Here is a 23602-nt window from a genome sequence, read left to right as displayed (position 1 = left end):
AAAAGGAAATTTGTGTGCATGGCCATAACGTTATGGCCAATGTTGCGGAATATGCTAATACAACAGTTTTAATGGTGTTTAATTTTCAAAATATAATATTTAGACACAAACAAATTGTATTCCAACTTACTATATATCGAGTAGTATAATTATTATTAAAAAAGTTAATAGTGGGACTTGAACATGAAATTCATTTAGAATTATCGAACTAACATTAGAAAAACATTCTACCGTTAAATATAAAATAACCATAGAATGAGAAAATTTAACGATTTCGTTAAATTAAGAAATTTTGATTAACACCTTTATAGGACATAAACCAATTTGAGTGAGGGATCACTTTTATAGGAAGCGATAGAACTTGAATCAGTCGCTACCAACATAGAAACTGTCAAATCTAGATCTTAATGGAATCCAGATTTTCGATACTGATATCACCATGTTTGGATGAGGGATCAATTTAATAGAAAATCGTAAATAGTAATATTACCACGTTTAAATGAGGGACCTATTTAATAGAAAATCGTGGAACTTGACTTCATATCATAGAATCAAGAGATTTTTTAAGAAAGTGTACGATGTTTTGTTTAATAAATCTCAGAAAAATAAAATAATTGATGTTATACTTTACGGACGACATCTTAATCACTTCCAAAAATGCGATTACCTTTTTTACGCTTTTATAAGCTAAATATTTTCTTACAAATAAAAACCAAATTAAAAGTGATTAAAAAGATGTAGAAAAATCACTACAAATAATATTTTTAAAGGACATTAAACATTGGTGAAAAACATTGAAAGATTGTGGTTTATTTTTGACATTTAAATGTCGAATTTTCACTGCTTCTAAGAATAAGTATAGATGTAGTTTAAAGTTGAATTAAACATCCCTCTGATGTTTAATTCAAAGGGTTTTCACAAAAATTGAAAGTACTTAAAGTATGTTACTTGTGGTGAAAATTTTACTTCTTTTTTCTCACTTTTTTGCTGGGATAGTCCAGGGCCTGTCAAAATAAAAAGATTTAAAACAAATTAAACAAACTATCCTTTCTATATAATATTGTTTTTATTAAAAAAAAAAATCGGCAATCTAAAGTGATCGTTTTAAAGATATTATAAGGAATAGGTATATTTCAATAGATCTAATGTAACATACATTTATCTATCCCCTCTTTTCAAAGTAACTAACGAAAGATTTTCCTTTGTTGATTTTTATCAAAATTCGTTTTAAATACGTTACCTCAAATCGAAAACCTACGAACTTCAGAAGTAGCATTAGAAATGAAAATTTCTAATATTAATGACTCCGTTTAGGATCGGTTTCCTTCAGTGATTATAGATCCTTTAAAACTATAATAATTAAAATATCTCAAATAAAACTAGAAAAATCCTATATATTTTGCAACCTATTAAAGGTGAAATGGATATAGTAGGTATATAAAAAAGTTATTTACTTTAACATTATAAACTCTACAATTTAAAGTCCTGCGTATTCTTCAACCTTATTAAACCTTCTTGATAACATTAACATTAAATAAACATTGTTGGCAACGCAAACTGTAGGTATAGAAACAATTTTACAGCATAAAGCTTTTGTATACATTAGCCATTACGTCTTAGGGGTTGCAAATTACAACCGTTACATTTTGAATTCACATGTTCTCCTATTAAACAACAAAATTAAACACATTTTTTTTATTTTTTTCAAGTGTTTTTTTAATCAAACAAAGTTCAGCAAATTTTTTTTAATATTTAGTTCATTTTGTTTCATTTCGTATTATTCTTTTCTTTTCATCATCTTCTCTTTAACATTATTTTTATTATTTTATAATTTTAATTATTTATTTCAGATTTTATTTGTGTTTTTCTTTTTTTCAAATATTTTACTTGTTCAGACAGGATTTTTATAATAAATACATATATGACATGCTTTTATTTTACCATTTAATGTTTTTCTTTTTATATAAAAATATGTTAAAAATATTATCGAATAATTTACATTTACAAACTTAAACAACTAGAAAAAAAGTAACTAACACTAACAAATAAAAAAGTGGGCATTTCGTGTGTATGTGTGTGTGACAAAGGGTGATGTTTTTTTGGGAGGATATTTTGTTTTTTTTTTTTTAATTGTGTTTAAAACTTAAAAAAGAATACAATACAAATATTAACAAATGTTAAGTAATTAATTAATTAGAAAATTAATAATAATTAAAATAAATATAAATCTCAATTTTTGAGATTCTCAATACAATCTTTAGATAAACAAATATTTTCAATTCAAAAATAAAAAAGCTTCTTTTTTTAATAACTATTGTTTGATTTTTTTAAATCATTTTTATTTTTTTTTTTAAATTTACAATTTAAAAAGTAACTAATTAATTATAATTACATTTTTGGTATGAATTGTGTGTGTATGTATGTATGTATGTATGTATGTATGTATGTATGTATGTATGTATGTATGTATGTATGTATGTATGTATGTATGTATGTATGTATGTGTTTATGTGTAATTTTATTTTCTTAATGCATAATGTTTGTTTTTAAATTTTAATTTCTTTTATTTTGTTCTTTAAAAAACTATAAATTAAATTTGATTTAAAATACATTTTCAAACATTTCTGTATTGAAGTTATTTATATGTAAGTGTGATTTAGTGAATGATGGTGTGTGTGTATGTATGTGTGTGTAAGAGAGTGAGTGAATAAGTGTTTCTATTTGGATATACTTAAGTACATACTTATAAAATAAAATTTAAATTTACAAACTTACAACTAAAACATCAAATGAAAATGTAAAAATTTAATTAAAAACAAAAAAAAAAACTAAAAACAAAACATTAACACTTTGTAATATTTATAATACTAACAAAATTGAAAATTCAAAAATAAAAATTAAATAAATAATTAGTGAAGTGATGCAATTTTAATTTCAAATAATTTTGTTTGGAAATTTTTTGGCTGGAATTACATGCGCAGTTTAAAAAAAAGAAAAATATAAATAAACTATTGTTGATGGATTTATATATTTATAAAATTTCCTCAGAATGAGGGAATTGTGTTCACAGGTATTTTGATAGACTTGTTGTTTTGTAAACCAATTAATAAATTAAATATGTTCTAATAAAATAATATTTAGGAAGATATTCGTTATTTTTCTTTAATTATCAAGAAGTAATTGATTTTCTTATTAAAAAGCAATAGAAATATGTTGTGAATAGAAATATGTTATGAAATAATTGACTTCTTATCACAATTATCTATTAATATATGATAAAACAAAAACCTGAAATCGAACAACTAAGCCCCTTACATTCTGTATATTTTATTTGCAGATTTTAAACATTTAAGTTCTTGAGCTAAATTTTATAAATATTAAGTTCTTGTTTCAAAAAAAAAATTGTTAAAAATTTATTTAAATGTCATATTTTTATACTTTTCATGTTGCATGACCGTAACAATTTTGAGCTAATCATGGCGATTTTTTGTAATTTGTTAAAAATTTCGTTTAATGTTTTATTACTTTTCATGTTGCATGATCGTATCAAATTTGAGCCGATCATGTCGATTTTTATCGATTTTGTTAAAAATTTCTTTTATTGACTTATTTTGATACTTTTCTTGTTGCATGATCGTACAAATTTGAGCTGATCATGGCGATTTTTGGGGATCTCTTGTTTTTCTCTCTTATTTTTCATTTATTTCAGAAACAGATACGGTTATAATGCTAGAATACATTGTTATTATTAATATTGAAAGATCATAAACGACTCACTCTCTGCTAGTGATCTCTTCCCTTGTGATCTCTTTCCCTAAAGGAAGTTCTTCATTGCGAGCTTAAACTCTCAAGCAAATCGAAAAACATAAAAAAACATATTTTAAAAAGTTTGAAAAAAGATCAGAATGTTTCTACCTCTGGCATCTTTTACAGTCTCAACTGGTTTATTTTGAAAAATAGAGAATTTTGATAACATTCCAATAATTTGAGAATTGTTTAAAAGTTTTTTTTGTTTCTTTATAAATTGATTAAAATATTTTGACAAATGTCTTTTAAATCTGTAACTAAAAGTTTGAAGTGAGTTCTCCTGTTTTCACAAAACCAGAGTGTATTTTTGAATCTTTATCGAAGTCTAGCCTTAAGTGATCGCTTAAAAATATTGGTTTCTTTATGTAGAAATAAGACTTACTAATTTGTTTCTCAGTTTCAAAAATCAAGCTTTGAAACGAAATTATTCAAGGTTCTTCTCAGAAAAAAAAAGTTGTCATATCATGAAGATATCGAAATCGAAACACAAATCGCAGATCAATTTGACGACGGTAACATAAACTTTCACAAATTGTTTAAATCAAACGTAAATTTATATTTGAATTAAGATTTTTGCAAACTTTGATAAACATTTCTCCTGCAAAAACGTTTCTTTTTAAGAAAAATTTAACTTTGAAATTTCAAAAATATGCTTCAGCTCAAAAGTAAATAAAAAATCTTGCAGAAAATTTGTTTGCTTCATGTGAAGATGCACTTAAAGATGCAAACTGTAATGCAATGAAAAGTTACATTAAAGGAATGATTCTTTACATTATAGTTATGAAAGTCATATTAATACAAGAATTAAAGCGGTATAATATTTTATGATCATTATAACGAGTTTTTTAATTTTTTTAAACTACCTAAGAATTCCAGCCAAAATTTTCAAAAATTTTGTATTTTTATAGCAAAATAGTATTATTTTATAAATTTCTATCGATATTTTTTTCAATTAAACAACTATAACAATCGCGGCATTATAAGAAAAAAACAAAACCCTACATAATTACAAAAATTAATGATAATAATAATTTGAAACCAATAATAAAAAAAAACAATTACAGTAAATAGTAGTGATAATAGGTAGTAGTACTAAGTAGTAGTTTAAATTATCAAAGGTGTGTATTTGGCCGTAGATTGCAACATAAAATCTGTGAATAAAAAAACAACATGTAAAATATTGTCATTAATTTGTGATAATTTCCATAAACTAAATTTAAATATTAAAAACTATTACTCTTTTATTTAAAAATCTTTAGCAGGAAAATGGGTTAAAAAAGCGTTTAATTTAAACGTTTCCCAAAAAATAAGTTGGTAAACAAACTCTAATTTCTACTACTACTTTATACGCCAGTTAATTTTATATAAAATGATTTGTTATATGTAAATATGAGTTTAATTTTTTTGTGAAATATTTAAAATACAAACACCATTAGTTTAGAATAGTTTTTTTTTTTGTTTAAACAAATGCAGAAATTTTTTGTTGCATTATCTACAGCCAGAAAAAAATCTAGAAAATGAAATTTGAAAACTACTACTACTATACTAAAATACTTACTACCACTACAAATACTTAGAAAATGTATGTATAATTGTCAAACTATACGCAGAGAATAAACCTGGTTCGACAGAGTTACTACAACTATACTATGTTCACTGTAACAATAGATTGTTTTCAAAAATATATAATAGTATTTAAATGATTTAGCAAAACATAATTTAATATCGATATACATTTTTTAACGATATTATGATGACATTGGACCAAAATATAATCATTTATAACGATATTATAATAAATAAACAAAAATTATGATAAAATATTTCAATTGTATTGAATCATAATATAATATTTTAAAATTGTTGTTATGGTTATTGATTTTAACCATAATATGTTTACTTTTAGAACATGATTTCCACAACCATGTTTTTTCTCTGCGTATACGAAGAAAAATTTCAGTTTTAATATGATTAATGGATGGATGGATTAAGTACAAAATAAATATAGAAAATAAATAAATTATTAAGTAAATATTTTTTTTTTTAAATTGACAGTAGAACTAAATAGTTAGCAGTTGGAGTTGAAGGAGTAGGTACAACGAATAGAAGTTATGTTTGAAAGAAATTAAACCATTTCCAAATACATATTTTGAATTTATTTTAAATGTTATTAAAATTAAGATTTTACAAACATTATTCGAGAGAGTTCAGAACATTATTAAGTTTTGTTTTTCTTTCTATTTTAGAAATTTTCATCTTTAGTCGTAAATTAAAATTAAAATCTAATTAAATAATGTTTAAATTAAATTAAATAATAAAATTAGATTAAATTAAATAATAAATTAACTTTGGATTTTTTCCATTTATACTACATGGTATGGATATTAGTATTTATGTATGTGTGTGTATGTGTTTAAGTTCAAATTTTCTGTTTTCATATATATTGGCCCATAAAAGCCTCTTTTCTTTTCCTATAATAAGCCTGGCAAATATTTTCATAAAATATGTATGTATGTACGTTTATATTAAAGTAAAAGTGTTTTAGTCCAAATTATACAAATTCTAAAATATTGTACATATTTTTTCAAAAATCTCTTTGTAAATTCAAACTTATGACAAGTAGTTATAAAAAAAGCATTTTTAAAAAAATGATCTCGATTTAAATAATATTTAAATTAATTTAATTTAAAATTACACTGTTAAATGTGTGTGTGTATGTGTGGTAAATAGTAAAAAAACTCTAAGGAACAAAAAAAATTGTTAGTGCCCGCTTAGCGGAAAGTAATTATATATTTAAACAAAAGCCTTTCTATAGCACCTTTAGTTTTGTAAATATCTATGTAGTTTTTAGTTTAATATAAATTTTTTTAATCTTTAGTTACAGACAGAGCCTAAAATATGTGTATTTTACGAGCAATTCAGTTTAAGTTTGAAAAAAAGTTCTAAGCGGTTATTATGGAATGTGGTGAATTTTTTGTTTTTCGGTGTAAAACCCTTCTTCTCCCTTTTTATAATTTCAAACAAAGGGTTTATACTGTTTGTTTTTTTAGCATTTTATGTAAAATATATAATTATATATAAAATAGAAAGAATATTTGTTAAAGATTTATTAACTAAAAAAAGTAAAAGAATTTGTACAATTTTTTTTTGTTTTTGGAAACATATAAACAGAGTTGCATTTTACGAAAAAACATTGCAATATTTATGAAATTCCAGCATGGGTACGAAAATAGCTTTCGTTCTGTATGTGTATATATTTATTGCTTCTATATAAGTATACAGAAGGAAAAAGAAGTATTCGCGACTGGTACTAAATTGTTACCAAAGTGTTTATAATTTTTCAATAGCTTTTATTAGTCGTATCTATGTACATAAATACATTGACAACGAATAATATTAAAAAACTATAAACACTTAGGTGTCAATTTAGTAGCAAACGTATATATTTCTTTTTCTTTCTGTGCATGAACAGGCTATTCTCTCATTTACTCTTATGTATCAACTTTTAAAATGAGACGGTTTAACTAGTAATTATGTTGCTTCTATATATTTATGTACAGGCTATTCTTTTCCCATTTACTCTTGTATATCAACTTTTGAATTGAGGCGTTTAAACTCATGGCATTTACTTGGAGTAGAAGTAGTTATATTGCTACTTACTTGCGGAAAACTTTGAGAAGTATGACTTTAGAAATATTTCTCTAATATAATACCCTATGTCGATTTGAAAGAAAGAGATTGGCATAATGTTAGGGCATTCTCTCTATCTCTCTCTTTATATATCTTTCGATATAAAAATCTTGGATTAAAAACCTAAACCTCACGTAACAACTATATATTGGTAATATAACAGAACATTAGACATTATCATATTTGCTTACAGCTAAGCCCCTATCTATGTTTTTGGTGTCTGACCTGTAATAATAATAATATAATTATTCCCAAAAATGCTTTCAATAAGTAAGCTGCGTTGTAGCTATCGCCAATCAATATTTCATGTGAAATATGTTCTTTTTCACTTTTTTCGTTCGATAACATTTTTGACATGAACAAAATTCTACTGTTGTGAACTTTTCTATTGTAAATAATGAACAGCATACAAAATCTACTATTGTGAATGAATTATTTACAATAAATTCACGATGGCAATTTTCCCTTTGAGGGAAATGAAAATTTCACTTCATGGGCGAAGGGGTGATTGATTTGAGAAAAATTACAATAATTTTGGGAGATTTAGAAATATTTATAGAAACGAACACTTAAGATAGCCCCGCAGAACGAACATTTGTAAGTTTTTCACACAACACGAAAACTAGTATGAATGTTTTAATCACATATTTTCTTAATAACTTATGAGAAAAATACAACTCTATTTATATGCTTATAAATTCGAAATTTGAAAGGTTATTAAACGTATAACGGTTTTTTTACAAAAGTTTTATTAAAACTAAAATTTTTATTTTAGTTTTAATAAATTAGTAATTTTTTTCTTGCTTGAAAAATAATGAACAAAAATTTACAAAATATAAAATTAAAAATTCTTTAACAAATTTGAGAGGTTAAAATAGTTTTGAAACAGAAAACAGAACCAAAAAACGTTTGATGCTATAGAAAAGCCTACTTTAGCAATAATAACTTCCTAAATATTTATTTTCGCCACATTCGTGTTCGTTGCTGTACGTACTAGGGGGCATATTGTTGACTTCTTTGCGGTCGCATCTTTCACCAATAAAGCCTTCGGGGCATCTGGAAAAAATATGCATAAAAACAGAAAACAAAAGAGTCATTGAAAATACTAAGAAAAAGCTTAACAAATCTAAATCTAAAATAAAGTGTTTCAACAGGTTTATTAACTTATAGAAGCTAAAATTATCTAAATAAAAACTTAAAAAAAAACTACAAAACTTACATGCAGGAATAGGAACCGATTTCTGAAAAGAATTTACAAGTTCCGCCATTAAAGCAGAACTCGGAGGCATCATCTGGACAATTATTGCCTGTACCTCGGGGATTGGGATCAAAACGTTGTACTAAAAAATAGCCAAGAAAAAAAAGAAGAAAAACAAAAATTATGATTATAATTAAATTTATTAATTCGTTCACACTTTAGTTCACACATTAGCAATTTTTAACATAAATTAAGAAAAAATAAATGCATTAAATAAAAAAATCATGAGACTATAAATACCTGGATACGCTTTAATTACGATTGCTCTGCGTTCTATATTACGATTAACCTTATTTTTTGCTCGACACTCATAACGACCAGCATCTGAGGTATTAAAAGAACGTATAATAAGTTCAGATCTTTTTCTGCGAAAAGATTTTTTTGTAATTAGGAAGAAAAGAAAATTTTTTAAATTAATAAGACATTTTTTTTAATTTAAATTAAATTAAAAAAACTGCACACACATAAATAAAATCTTAAAAAAATAAACTCTTGTGCTTTTTTACAAATATTAGGGTGTCCATTGTGATTTAAATAGTACAACTAAAATGTTTGCAAAATTGGTTATTAAAGTTGTTAAAGTCAAATATGACTCTAACGTGCAATACGACATTCGTTTTAGTCTATAGTCTAGTCTTTAAGCAAGTCTAAGTTCTAGTCAATAGTCTAGTCTATTATCTAGTCTATAGTCTAGTCTATTATGTAGTCTATAGTCTAGTCTATTATGTAGTCTATAGCCTAATCTATTATCTAGTCTGTAGTTTAGTCTATAGTCTAGTCTATAGTCTAGTTTATAGTCTAGTCTATAGTCTAGTCTATAGTCTAGTCTATAGTCTAGTCTATAGTCTAGTCTATAGTCTAGTCTATAGTCTAGTCTATAGTCTAGTCTATAGTCTAGTCTATAGTCTAGTCTATAGTCTAGTCTATAGTCTAGTCTATAGTCTAGTCTATAGTCTAGTCTATAGTCCAGTCTATAGTCTAGTCTATAGTCTAGTCTATAGTCTTGTCTATAATTTAGTTGATAGTCTAGGCTATAGTTTAGTCTATAATTTAGTCTATAGTATAGTATATAATCTAGAATTCTAACAATATTCTAAAGAAAGAGTTTCTAAAGTTATATTTCACTCATTAAAATTTATTCTTGAAGAAACTGACTCTTAGAAAAGAATTACTTTAGAATTCCAAAAATACTTTGAAGAAAGGGTTCTAAAAGTATTTTTCAAAAGTTCTTTCTAGAACTAGTTATTTTTTGAATGATATTTTAATTAATTTTTGTAAAAAATTCTTATCACATGTAGAATCGATCATTGGGACAAAGATCATAAACATATTTTTAATATTATAAAATTATAAACAATAAAACGTAATAATTTTATTGCTAATTAAAATTTATAGATTGAACATTGAACATTTTGATTTGTTTATACAATTAGATACAAATTTCAAGGGTAATTTGTATGGGAACGTGATTTCTAAAATGTGGACCCACTAATATCTGTTTCATTATACAATATGCTCATGATCATTGTATGTATGTGTGTGCAAGTGTGAATATGTTACGTTCAAAATCATCAATGACTGAGTAAATGAATGAATCATTTTGTGTTGGTCTTCTTCTACTTTTGTTCAACAGTGACAATGATGATAATGAAGATCATTTTGAAAAAAAAAATAAAACATAATAATGATGAATTTAACCTACTTATAGTGAGAAAACTGATACAGTTTACGATTGCGATTTATTGATCGATGATCTTTAAACCATGTCACTTTGGGTGGTGGTCGTCCAGTAACTTTACAAACAATTCTCAATTCTTGGCCATTTTCCACAGTACGATTACTGGCTGATATTGATTTTATAGAAGCAAGCTGTGCTGTAAAAAAAACAAAACAAATGACATTAGTAGCGTAAAACAAAAACAAATTCAACATAATGATCATTATGTTTGTCATAGGAAAAAAGGAAAAAATATCATTATGAATTTTCATCCAGTTCATAAATAATATTAATAGATTTATATATGTATTTATGTGTATCTTAAAGTAAAAACAAAGATTTATCTGTTAAAATATTTATATTTTTTAATATTTTTTTGTCGGTCTCAGGAGGGCAGTGAGGGAGTGTGTTGAATGATTGAGTAAATTCAGAAATAAGTATTTGTATCTTAATATGAATGTGTTCATATTTGTGTGTTAGAACATTAAGAAAAACATGAGTTTACTAGTGACGACTACAAAAAATGATTTATATGGACATTTAGTTGGAGAAAAAAAATAAACCAAAACATAATATTAAAAATATTGCGTTATAGTTTGGTATGCATGTCTGTCTGTCCTTAACCATACGTCCAAACATTCATCCATCTGTCGACGTTATCACTTCCCTAAAGTTTACTATTGCATGCATGTGCGTATTTGTATCTGTGTATGCTTATATGTGACGTCAGGGATATGATTAAATTGTCACTTTTTTGAATTGTTTCATTTCTTATCTAAATTGATATACAATTTTTTTTAAATACAACATCAACAACAACAAAATTTAGACAATTTTGAAATTCCTTTAGTTTGGGGGTTTATGTGTTTTTGTATTTTTTTTTTTTTTTTGTTTTTTTTTTCAATGGAATTTGAAAATTTTTCCTAAATGTACCAAATAATAACATCAGCAGTAGCAACAACAACAGAAACAATTCCATTCGGCAATAACAACTATACGACAACATCATTAAAAACTTCACTCTGCCACCATCAGCTCTTTAAGTATTCAACAGAACGTCAGTTCGGTAAACATGGACATCAAGACGCGACAATAAATACATCAAAAAGCGACATCCGAAAATAAGAGCAGCAGACAAATGAACTAAAGAAAATTCATCATTATCATCATCATGATGATGAAAACTAAAGTGAAAAAAAAGAAATACATTTAACAGCAGCATCAGGCAAAATAAGTTGTTAAAGACGAACAAAATGCACCCTAGGTTTTTATTTATGTTAAGTCTTGCTTAAACTGAAATGGTAAGTAAATGCAATAAATTTTAAAAGAGCTAGATCGTTTAATTTTGGTTATTGGAAAACCAATCGTGATAAACTATCAAAAGACTATACCTCTAACAAAATTCGAAAACAACATGTCAAGGCTGAAAAGTAAGTACTTTCGTATGATTTTATTTGTAAGCAATTATAAGACTCCTTCTAAGTAATGCAGACAAGTTGTTGAGTAAGTACAAGTCATTACCATGATTTTGCTGGGTAGCTTTATATACATGGCAGTTCTAAAAGAGCTAATTCCAATGGTTTTTATAACAAAATCCAGGGAACTATTTTGAACCATTTTCGTATTAAGTAAACAAAACTTCTTAAGTTCTTATTTTCCGGGAATTTAGGTAACTCTTCGATCAAAACGATGGATATAGAAGCGAAAAAACTTGAACAATGAATGTATGGCACATACCTAAATGATATATATTTTTGTAGTTGCTGAGATCCTACTGTTGTTTAATGTTATTGTTGTAGTTGTTGTCGATTTTGCTTTGTAAACGTACTACTTGAAGCACCTTCGGTTAAAACGAAATGTAAACATTTGCTGCTGTTGCCTGAACTGAAAAATCATGTGAAATTTCCTTTGCTTTCAGTCGCAGTCAGTCGCAAGGTGAGTTATGGGGGCGTGTGAACAAGCAACGTAAGAGAGATAAATATGTTGATAAGGTTGGTTGTACAAACTAAAAGAAAATAATATAAAAAAGCAACGACTTGCACAGTGGGGAAGTTGCAATAATAGTCAATTTAATCACAACAATATAGATCAATTTGGCGGATCATTTTATGACAAAATCAACTTTTTCGAAATTAACTAAAATCAACTTTTTTTCGAACCGTTTAGAAAAATATTAAAGGCGACGGATTTTCAATCGAATTTCTCTAATCAATGTTTCGTTGTTGCATCACTATTTACTAAAGGAGCAATTTACATAATAACAATTTTACCATAAACTTAATCATTTTCTTAAAAATGAAAATCAGCTCAAACCGAAAAATTCAAGTTTGTACTAAATTTCAATTTGAAACTAATTTTAAATTTGGTACTAAGTTTCAATTTTGCACTAAATTTCAATTTGGTAATAAATTTAAATTTGGAAGTAAATTTCAATTTGACACTAAATTTGAATTTTGTACTAAATTTCTATGTTTTATTAAATTTATATTTTGTACTAAAATGTATATTTTGTACTAAAATTTCAATTAATATTTAATAATATGATTTTGTACTAAAAATACAAATTGATTTGAATTTTTACTACGATTTTATACTAAAATTAAGATTTTTACCAAAAATTGAATTTTGTACTAAGAATTGAAATTTTTAATAAAAATCCAAATATGTTCTAAAAATGCAAATTTGAACAAAAATTTTATTCTGTACTTAAAACGTAATTAAAAACTAAAAACGCGATTTTTTATAAATATCTAATTCTGTACTAAAAATGCACTTTGTAATGAATATTTATTAAAATTCTATTCACTACTAAATTTTATACTAAAAATACTAAAAATTTTAACAAAAGATTTTGTACGAAAAATTCAATCCGATATCGAATTTTTATTGTGATTTACACAAAAATTGGAATCTTTTTTACTAGAAATGCTACTATGTACTAAAAATATAATATTGTACTAGAAAAATGAAGTTTTGTTCTAAAAAACTAGTTTGTATAAAAACCAAGTTTGATTGATTCAATGAATTAAAATTTTGTTATTGTCATAAAAGAGACAAGATCTTCCTAATTCTTCCTAACCTAATTAAGCAATTCAGACAATCATCTTAACTGACCTGCCCCACTGTGCAACGACAAACTATAAATACCAAAATCAAATAGAAAACTTAAAGCAGCAACAGTCAGCGGAGGAGACTAAAAGAAATGTGCGCCACCGACGACTACACAGAGATGGATGATTCACAAATTTAGATTATCATCTATCATAAAAAGCAAAACAAAATACAAACTTTATAAAAAAACACAACAAATTTGAAATATATTTTTTTTAACAAAACAAAAATGCATTTCTAAAGAGGCGCATAATGTGTCCGTCTATTAGAAAAACTAACAAACTGTTGCAAATTTTCTTAGAAAGACATTTGGTGATGAATAGGCGCCTGTTTAAAAAAATATAATTTTGTTTATCGCAAAATTTTGGGGAAATTATTTTGTTATATTCGGCGAAAATTAAGCAAAAAAAAAAACAAATAATGTGAATCACATTTTTGATTCACATGCAAAATTTTTAATATGCCACACACCTGTAAACCATAGAACATTCAGTTAAATTCCTAAAAATTATGAAAAAATACATATTTTTAAAATGTTTCAACTTCAATCAATTAATATTTATTGTCCACAGCAAACATGCTTGTGCTTGCTATGACTGCTGACTAAGTTTAAAGATCCTCTCAAACCCCCCAAAATTTTCACATTATTCCTGCGAAATGTTCATCCCACACTTAAGTGGATATAAATGTTTAAGTGTGTGTGTTTGTTTGTGTATGTAGATACTCGTACTAATATTGTGAGATGTTTGGTTGTTTTTTTTTTTTAATTTTGTTTTTATTTTTTTATTATTATTTTTCTTTTTTTGGGGACAACAAACACACACTTGTTTGCTTCATGTTAAATTTCTCTTATTTATTATTTCATTTTCATTGTCTTGTTTGTTGTTGCTGTATGTTGTATGTGGCATGGTAGTGAGTGAGTAAGTGTGTGTATCTGTGTGCCACAGTTATTTTACTTCTGTTTATATTTTTTCTCACGGTGATAACATTATTTGTGTGCGCAAAGCTGGTTTTGCAGCTTCTTAAAAAAGAAGCGACACTCACTCACTAAAAGTTGACATACTCTTTTTCGCCGGTCTCGTATATTATCTTTTTGAGCAATTGCCATACTACGAATACGTATAAAACTGACTACTGCTGCATGCTTGTTTGCTTGCTGGCTGGCTGGCTGGCAAACTGTCTTGCTGCATGTTGCTTATGCTTACTTTGGTGTTGCTGATGTTGTTGGGTTTAGTGCAGTATAGTGTTTTGCTTGACTGACTAACTAACGTATAGAATGACTGCCGGTTGAACGGACTGACTAACTGAATAAATGTCTTCATGGCTGTATGCAGTTTTACTTTTGGTTGCTTTGCTCGTTTGCCAACTTGGCCGTTTGTTCATCTGCCTAACTGACTGACTGCGTGTTTGACTGCCAGTAGTATTAACCTTTTGTAAATTAGTTTTGGTTTGTATACATTCTATTTGTGTTAACCGCATTCTATCACAACACGTACTTTGTGTGCGAAGATGACGATGAAAACGACAACAACAACAACAGCAACAGTATTTACTGCAGCAGCTAAAACACTACTACTACTACTACTAAAACGATATACTACTCTACTCGTCGTCGTACATTGCAATGTATAAATTTTCCTTTTTCAGATAACATCCGTGCTGTTCGCGATTCCCATTCTGGTCAACCTAGTGTGTAAAGTTGAAATTGTCTCAAGCATAAATCAAGTTGAATTTTAAATGTTTTGTTACGTTTTTGTTTTTATTATTCCCCCTCTGCTCACCACTCCTCAACTCCTAACTCCTACAACTGCTTCTGCTCTGTCTCGAACTCATCATCACTCTCACGGATTGCTTTTCATTTCATTTCTTTTAGTTTAATTTATTTTACATTCAAATAGGAATCATTTACAAAAAGGTGAAATTCTTAAGAGTTTTTTTTTCCACATTAAATAAATAAATAATTTCTTTAGCTAAAAATTCATTAGACCATAATGAAACAAATGCATTCACTCACTCATATACAGGGGTATAATACGTGCATACATATGTACATACAAATAAATCTGATTAGATTTGGAGTTAATTTTTATGGCAAGAATTTATATGTATGCGCGTGTGTGTGTAAGTGTAAACTTTTTTTAAGTGGGCGTTAATGCATTAATTTAAATTGAATTCCTTTGAAATTTATCAAAATCATTGATGCAGTTTTTATTTCTAAATTTATTTCGAATTCTGATGAAATCATTTATTTAGAATTTGTGTGCGTCTTAAGCTAATTTGACGTTAAGTTTTTCTAATTGTTTATAAATAATTTATGTATGTTGCTGCCTTTGCTCCGGTTGTCATCAATGATCATTTTACTTTTTTCCCTCCTTTTTGGATTTTTAGGTTTAGGTTAGTGTGACCCATTCATAATGTCCATCCAAAAGATAATCAATATTTGTTAAAATAAACATTGGATGATGCCTACACTTTTACCATTAAATCTGTTTTAAAAAATTTACAAAAAAATTCTTAGAAAAGCATTTGGTAGTAAGCACATCTGTTTTGAAAGAAAATTTTTGGGAAATTAATTTGTTGTTATTTTTGGCAACAAGTTAGCAACACTTTATAATACACATTTCGTCTAAAATGTTTTTAATAACGACTTCATGAAGCAATATTTACAAGTTATACAAAGACAACAGTATAGTCGGGCAAGACTGACTATATATTGAATTTTGTCTCAATTTCCTATGGGGTGATCCTGTTGAGCCCAAGACATTCTAGCCTCCTAGAAATGAGCAAGTTAAAGTCAGTATGATGATACGGGACTTCGGGCATAGTTATACAAACTTCGACCTGCGAATTCTGACTAAAGTAGAGCATGTGGAGACGACAGTAAAAGTCTGTAGCACTTTTTTACCACTGTCAGCTACTGATCTAAGTTATATTCAAGTATCTTTGGAGTGATATTATTCCGGACATAAAATTCTTAGAAATTATTTCCAGGAAGTTAAGTTTTTAACATTGAACTATAATACATTTATTGACCAATTTTTAACCAATAAACCTTTTTCTTCTAAGAAAAGGCGCGCACAACAGGACCGATAGGTGTATTTCGTTGGATTTGATGTAGTATAACAAACAGATTTTTAAAATGAATCGAATATCAACCGATATTCATGTAGAATTTTTTTAATAGACGTTAAATAATAATGACAATACAATTCCCGACGAAATTAATTAAATAACGAGTCAGTCAAAGGTAAACATTTTAAATTTTGACTTTTGAGTGTTTGGTTTTATAAAAATCAATTTATTTATAAATGTGTTATAACAAACTAAACAGTTTTAAGACCGTAATTATACCTAATCTTCCTTATAGGATGACTTTCAAATATAAACCAGATATTCACATAACTAGCGATGTAAATCAACAAATATATAGATATATATTGGGTCACCTTTTAAATTTTTTCTCCTAAATATATCTTAGTAACAGCAAAAGGTAATACAAATAATTATAAAGTGTATAATTACTTTTTTTTTTGTTAAATTCCCAGGGTTTTATTTTAAAACACTTTACTTAATCATTAATAAGTACTTAAGTTATTAATTACTTAATTACAATATTATTTCTTCAGTCATTTATTATATCTTTCAAATGAAATCCAATAAGGAAGAGTTTTCAATGAGGGGTAATAAGCAATTAGCCTAAAAACATATCGTTTTAATAAACACCCTCAACACAACACCAACAATAAATACTGAAAGTTTTGTCAAAATCGCCCCCTAAAAAAAATCGAAAATTCTTTCAAGTATCCGCTTATAATTTATGATATTTTATATAAATCAAGCGGCGTTTTGTAATTAAAACCAAAACGATTTTGTTGTTAATTTTTCGATTAGCCAAACAAGCAACCAACAAACATTGTTAATAAATTACAAATATATTAATTGATTTAATGAAAACCTAATAATAATGGGGCAACTTCAAACAACAAAGTAATAACGAAAATTGAGTACACACTATGAACCCGCTGTGCGACCACCACCATCAAATTTAACTCCAACATTTGCTTAATTTTTTGATCTTTAGATTAAAAACAAAATCTTTCTAATAAGCATCTAACAAAAAACGTATCTGTAACAGTTTGCTCACTAAACAAAAAATAATAATAAATATTGTGTTAAATATCATTTTGTTAACACTTCCATGGACTGCGTAAGAATCGAAGAAGGAATGATTGTTTAGCTGGCTGACTGTCTGGCTCTTCATTATTATTAGCCGTGAGATAAATTTATTTTGTTTCGAGTACAAATCTTCTGCTGCCGCCACTAAATGGTGGTGATGATGATGATGCTGTTGCTGCTGTGTTTGTGACTGCTATTGTATTTTGTATCTTTTTTTATTATGTTTCGTTATTTTTCGGTTTGAGTTCTTTTTCACCTTACGCGCTCACTCACAACAAGATTAAACTGTTTGTAAAACACTAAATTTAACGCTATTGTTATCATTGTTGTCTTCTCTAACTAATTAATAGGTGTAACACTCTGATAATTATAATGTATAGGTATATAATAAATATGGAGCTACCGTTGTTTATCACTTAAATACCCCAACGTCATCGTCATCATCATCATCAACAACATCAACATCATCTACTACTGCAACAACAACAACATCAAGAACCACTACTACTTTTTCATCTTAATCGTACTGCAGATAAAAACTGATTGAATTCCTAATGAATGTGGAGACTTTATTTCATTTAAAGTTTTGATATCATTTTTATAGTTGTTGCTCATTTTGTTTTGATTTGATTTATATGTATCTTTATAAATTAAATTAAAAACATTTTATTTAGGTTCCTTTTAAGTTTGTTTATATAGTTTTTTTTTATAATAAAGTTTTAACTTATTTTGTTAAGCGTATAAAAAATCGAAACATTGCAGATGTTTATTTGGGTTTGTTTATATTTATATATTAGGGTTATAACTAAATTTAAACAGAATATTAAAACTGTTAATAACTGTTTATTAAAATCAATTTTTGGAGACCCTGTATATTCTCAGAATCCATACCTTGGATTATTCTTTTAAGAATTTTGCTTTTTACAACCAGTAATATCGATCCATTAGTAATAGAGATATGATTGAGATTTTGAAAAAAAAAACAAATTTTAAGTTGTTTGAAACTGAAACGAACAATTAGAATTTTGTTTGGTTGTATTTTGGAAAAATCAAAAGTTATTACCCTAATATACATGTATATATGTATATAGGATATTTTTCAATCTTATGCATCTACATTGTATTTAGCGGATTTGTGACTTTTTAACCACGCTACTATTTATGAGTATTTTAGATGAATAATGTACGTGTTTGGGCAGTAGCTCTCGCCACAATGTCCATAATAGGTTTAAATAACAGATATGTGTAAATATAATTAATTTCTAAATAATTCTTATTTAATATTTTTTTTAAACATTTTGCAAATATATTTGAAAAATTGTTTCTATTCTCTAGATTTTAGGAGAATCCTACATAGACCACATAGACTCTACAGAAATGTTCTCTACGGTTTGAACAGTCATAAGTGTGTTTTTTATATAAAAATTTAAATAAAATTTTGCATACATCGAAAGTTCCTTAATATGCCCCTATAAGATCCCTTTAAAAATTAGCGCTTGGTTCAATAATGGTGTAAAATACCATTTTCTTTTAATACCGAAATCTTTCTTAATAATATTGTGAAGATCGGTGCATATATGGTTATTCCTACAGAAAATCAGTTCATTCCCCATAAATCATATTAAAAATCACGATAATAAATTAACTGTTTAAAAAGTCATAAATATTTTGATATTTCATTAATAGCGAGGTTAAGTTAGTTTTATTGTCCAAAACTTTATTCGGACCATGTTTAAACCTAGTCTCCACATAAGATCTGTTTAGGAATTTTATTTTACATGTCCTTTTCAGGGAACAATTATTTATATATGGCAATACAACCCTAAACTTTCCACCATTATTTTTCCCGAAAAAATTTTAATATTTAAAAATTGTACATTTGACAATGTTCATGGAAGGGTTCAAGTTTTGGAATCCTGTGAAATTATTTAAGAATTATATTCAAGAAGTTTCCTATTTTTAAAAAGTGTTTTGAATTGCAACTCTGTGAAATCAAAGGCAAGTTGTGCAAACTATGCTTTAACATATAAAAAATCTTTACAAAATCAGATCAAAACTTTAGCAGATACAAATCTTCTGACAAAAGATCTTAAAGTATAACAAACGTTTCTCAATCATTTTTTGAGTCTATTAAGCTATAATCGTCTTGACTGTGACCCACTTCTTAAGTCGAGAAATCACTTCTTAAGTCGAGAAAGCTATGTCCGTCTGTGTGTCCCCTTTTAGAGCCAATGTTTGTTCATATAATGTCATCATAAGAATCTGTTTAAATTTCGTAAAATATAAAGCATTAATCTAAAATTATTTGCAAGTAAACTAAAAACTAATTTCAGAATATGAAATCAGGAAAATTTTGCAACTGAACTAAATTTCTAAAAAATATTAAAAAATAACTATATGTACTTCATTCGAAAAAACCTACACTCATAGAAGATTTACACAGCTCTGATTAATAGTATCATGAGCGTATAAAAGCAATAGATAGTTTGGTGAATAATTGACAAAGTTGTCGTTGTGCTACCAGTTTAATGATGACGTTTCCGGGCATAATATCTAACTAGTTTGTGTTGTTATTGTTTTTGTTGACTGTTGCTGCTGCTGTTGTTTTATTATTGTTATTGCTGTTGTTGTTTTTAACTTAAATGTAACCTTGCCATATTGATAACGTATTTAATTATTATGCAAACAGGGGTGCACTATTTGACCAAACATGGAATTAATGACGATTTTAATGTTTACGACTATTTACAACGATATGCAAGTCTTAAAACAGCTAGCAAAGCCACTAAGCAAGTAGTAAGTTTGTATTAAGTAGTAAAATCACACGCACATACATATTTTAATAGGTAACCAATACAATGATATCTTTTGTTATGATTAAAATAAGTTTTTTATTTTAATATATATTTTCAAGTGATTTCAAAGATTTTTAGCCGCTGCATTAATGTTTGTCCTAATTTTAATGTAAACCACAACACTATAAAAATAAGTTTCTTTTATTTTGTCTTTTTATTTATTTATATTTTTTTTTTTTTGTACTAAATTATTTTTGCCACCCATGATGACATTTTTATGTGCGTTGTCGTTGATGTCATTGCAAGCCAGAGAAGCGTAGAAGAGATGGCTGTAGGTCAATCTTAGCAATGCGTAAAGGTTTTTTTTAACTTTATTTTTACTAAGATTTTTTTTTTGCAACTATTTCTCACACATAAATGTATATAAATGTGTGTTTCAATGTAGTGCATACATATCGAGATATGACATTTGAATGATCGCAAAAAAAGGGATTTGTTTGATAACGTATTCATTCGCATTCTTACTTGAGTTGATTGCATTCTGTATATACGCATCCATAGATACATTTGTATCTACATGTTTTATAAAATAGTTTATTTTATATTTATTTATTTTTTTTCACAACTTTTGCCAACACTAGCAACATAAACTTACAGCAAGCATACAATGACACTCAGAAGAACTTTGTGGTAATGACATTTAAATTGCGTCGAAAAGTATTGTTCGCACATGCTCGCTTGCTACATATAGCAAACCAATACACAAACATACAAACATATGTACATTTATACCTTTTTCTCATCTCTATAACTTCATTATGGTTTGCACTCGTTTTTGGTTGTAAGTATCTACATAAAACAGATAAAGAGCTACATTTGTGTCGTTATATATTTGTACCTATAGTTTTGCTTATTTGTGTGTATATAAGTATGTAAGTTTGCTAGCTGCATGTGTAAGTCACAACGTTGCACAGTTTGTGTTGTGTATATGCAACAACTTGGCCATTGTGTTTATATTATTGAGTAGAGTACAAAAAGCTTTAGTGAATAAAAAACAATAAAAATAATAAAAAAGTACGTGCAAATGCGTTTAAACAAAATAGTTCTTTTATTGATCGCATTCGACTAAAAATTCTTTTTTTTATTTTATTTCATTTTTGTTGTTGTTTTTTTATGGATTGTCAAGTTTCGATGAGAATTATTTATATTTTGTTGCCTGTGCGCACACATGTGATCATGAGAAAATTGCAACCAGTTACAAATATAAAAATATGTACCAAACAACAACAACAGCAGCAGCAGCAACAAACAGCGAACAGAAAATAAAACATTATAACAAACAAACAACAACTAGCACAGAGAGCAGTGGCTCCAACAGTTTTGGCAATTCTTACTAAATTTCAGAGTTGGTGAACTTAAAATGCAGCCGATGAAATTTTTGAAAAGAGAAACGAAAAGTAATGATTACACAGGAAAACAAAATTTTATGAAAAAAGTCTAAACCCAAACAAATTTCTAAAAGTTCTACTAGAATTAACTAGAAGCTCAAGCTCAAATCGCGTAAAACAAAGCGTCTTTAAATAGTCATTTGTAATATATTAAGGATTAGTTAATCTTTCCGATACGGCTTTAATGATTATAAAGTAATGTTTAAAGTTGCAACAGTTTGGTAGTCAATTCACTTCATATATAGACTAATCAAAGTCAGAGCAGCCATGCACTGTATAGTTTACTATCACCAGCTTAGAATCCAACACAAAAAAATTTGCTCAGAAAAATTTACTAACGACCCAAGTTATAACTAAAAGATCGGCAGATAAAAAACGTTTTACCATCAGTTCTGTGTTCTTGTGAACCCCTCTAATATAATACGTTAAAAAGCTTAATAACAAACTTTAAACTCTATTTAAATAATCCCAAAGCTAAATACCCATTTAAATAAATTCCCCTCGTGCTAATAAATAATTTAAAAAGCAGCTGCTAAAACGTTAAGAACTTAAAATAGTAACAAATACGAGTGCTAAAAGTGTCTGTCATTCTCAATAATGCTAAATGAGAAAAAAAATATATTTGATTAACAAAATATATTTACCATCTCTGTGGTATGTTTTCTATATAGCAAAGGTAACAACAACAATAGCAATAATAATAACAAACATCAAAAATACTGCCTTATACAACAACAACAATAACAATAACAGACTTGTTGTATTTTTATTATGTATAGGGAGTTTTTTAATTCGGCTTTAATGTAGCAGCAGCTGCTACTACTAAAACATGCTGTCGTCTCTTTGTGTGCGCTTAGGACTGACTGCTGATGATGCAGCAATCGCACAAGTAGCCTGTTGGAACTGCACTCTCATTCCTTGCATGGTAATCAATAATCGAATTGATAACGATCGTGTTTAATTTTAATTTTTTGGCGGATGGCTTGTGTTGTGGTTTTCGGTGTTATGTGCGACGGGTGCGCTTTAACCAGCAGTTGCAGAAGTGCTTTGCCATGTTACTTTTTTTGGTTGCTGGTGTTGTTTTTTTATAGTTCTTGTTGTTGTATTCTCTGATTGGTTGTGCACTCCAAGAAAGACGCGACATAAATTATTGCGAAGAGAAACAAAAATTGGAATTCCTACGTTTAGGTTTTTATTTATTTTTTTCATCGCTTATTTTTCATTTTTGTGTTTTTTTTTTTTGGGGTTTTTCACATAAAATGTACTCGCAGTAGTTGTAGTCGAGTAGAGTCGTACTGTTAAAGATTGATGGTTTTGAGCTGCTTTTAGTTTCACAGGTAGCATTATGAGGGGTGTTTAAATGCTCACTCAGGACGCCAGTTCATCTGCTTGACCGATTACTGCTTGAACATATACTACTTTTTGGTCTTTTACTAACTACTCTGGCAACAACAACAACGACGACAATTACAACTTCTGGTGCTGATGTTGCTGTTATTTTTGTTGTTGCTGCTGCTACGGCAGCCGTTAGTTTGGTGAGTAAATACTATGGCAAAGATTTTCGCATGCCACTTGAAAAGTCTGTTTGTCATTACGTTAC

General features: G+C 27.4%; 1 protein-coding gene across 6 annotated transcripts in view; it reads right to left on the bottom strand.

Annotated features, from left to right (window-relative positions):
• Positions 1–3435: 3435 nt before the first annotated feature.
• LOC111690704 (CAR1 transcription factor) overlaps positions 3436–23602 on the bottom strand; it is a 37549-nt gene continuing 17382 nt past the window's right edge. For 5 of the 6 annotated variants that reach the window (XM_046951833.1, XM_046951835.1, XM_046951834.1 and 2 more), the window contains exons 3-6: positions 10458–10629; positions 8996–9120; positions 8717–8837; positions 5743–8553 (exon numbers count right to left, since the gene is read on the bottom strand). In XM_046951833.1, the coding sequence (XP_046807789.1) occupies positions 8430–8553; positions 8717–8837; positions 8996–9120; positions 10458–10629 (542 nt within the window). In that variant the 3' untranslated portion in view covers positions 5743–8429. Of the gene's footprint in view, positions 4959–5742; positions 8554–8716; positions 8838–8995; positions 9121–10457; positions 10630–23602 lie in introns of those variants that run through there. The other variant, XM_046951838.1, reaches the window with a different exon arrangement.

This window comes from Lucilia cuprina, chromosome 5, assembly GCF_022045245.1.
Source record: "Lucilia cuprina isolate Lc7/37 chromosome 5, ASM2204524v1, whole genome shotgun sequence".
NCBI classification, from domain to species: Eukaryota; Metazoa; Arthropoda; class Insecta; order Diptera; family Calliphoridae; genus Lucilia; species Lucilia cuprina.
The sequence above is the reverse complement of the archived record's forward strand: the minus strand, read 5'-3'. Positions and strand labels throughout refer to the sequence as shown.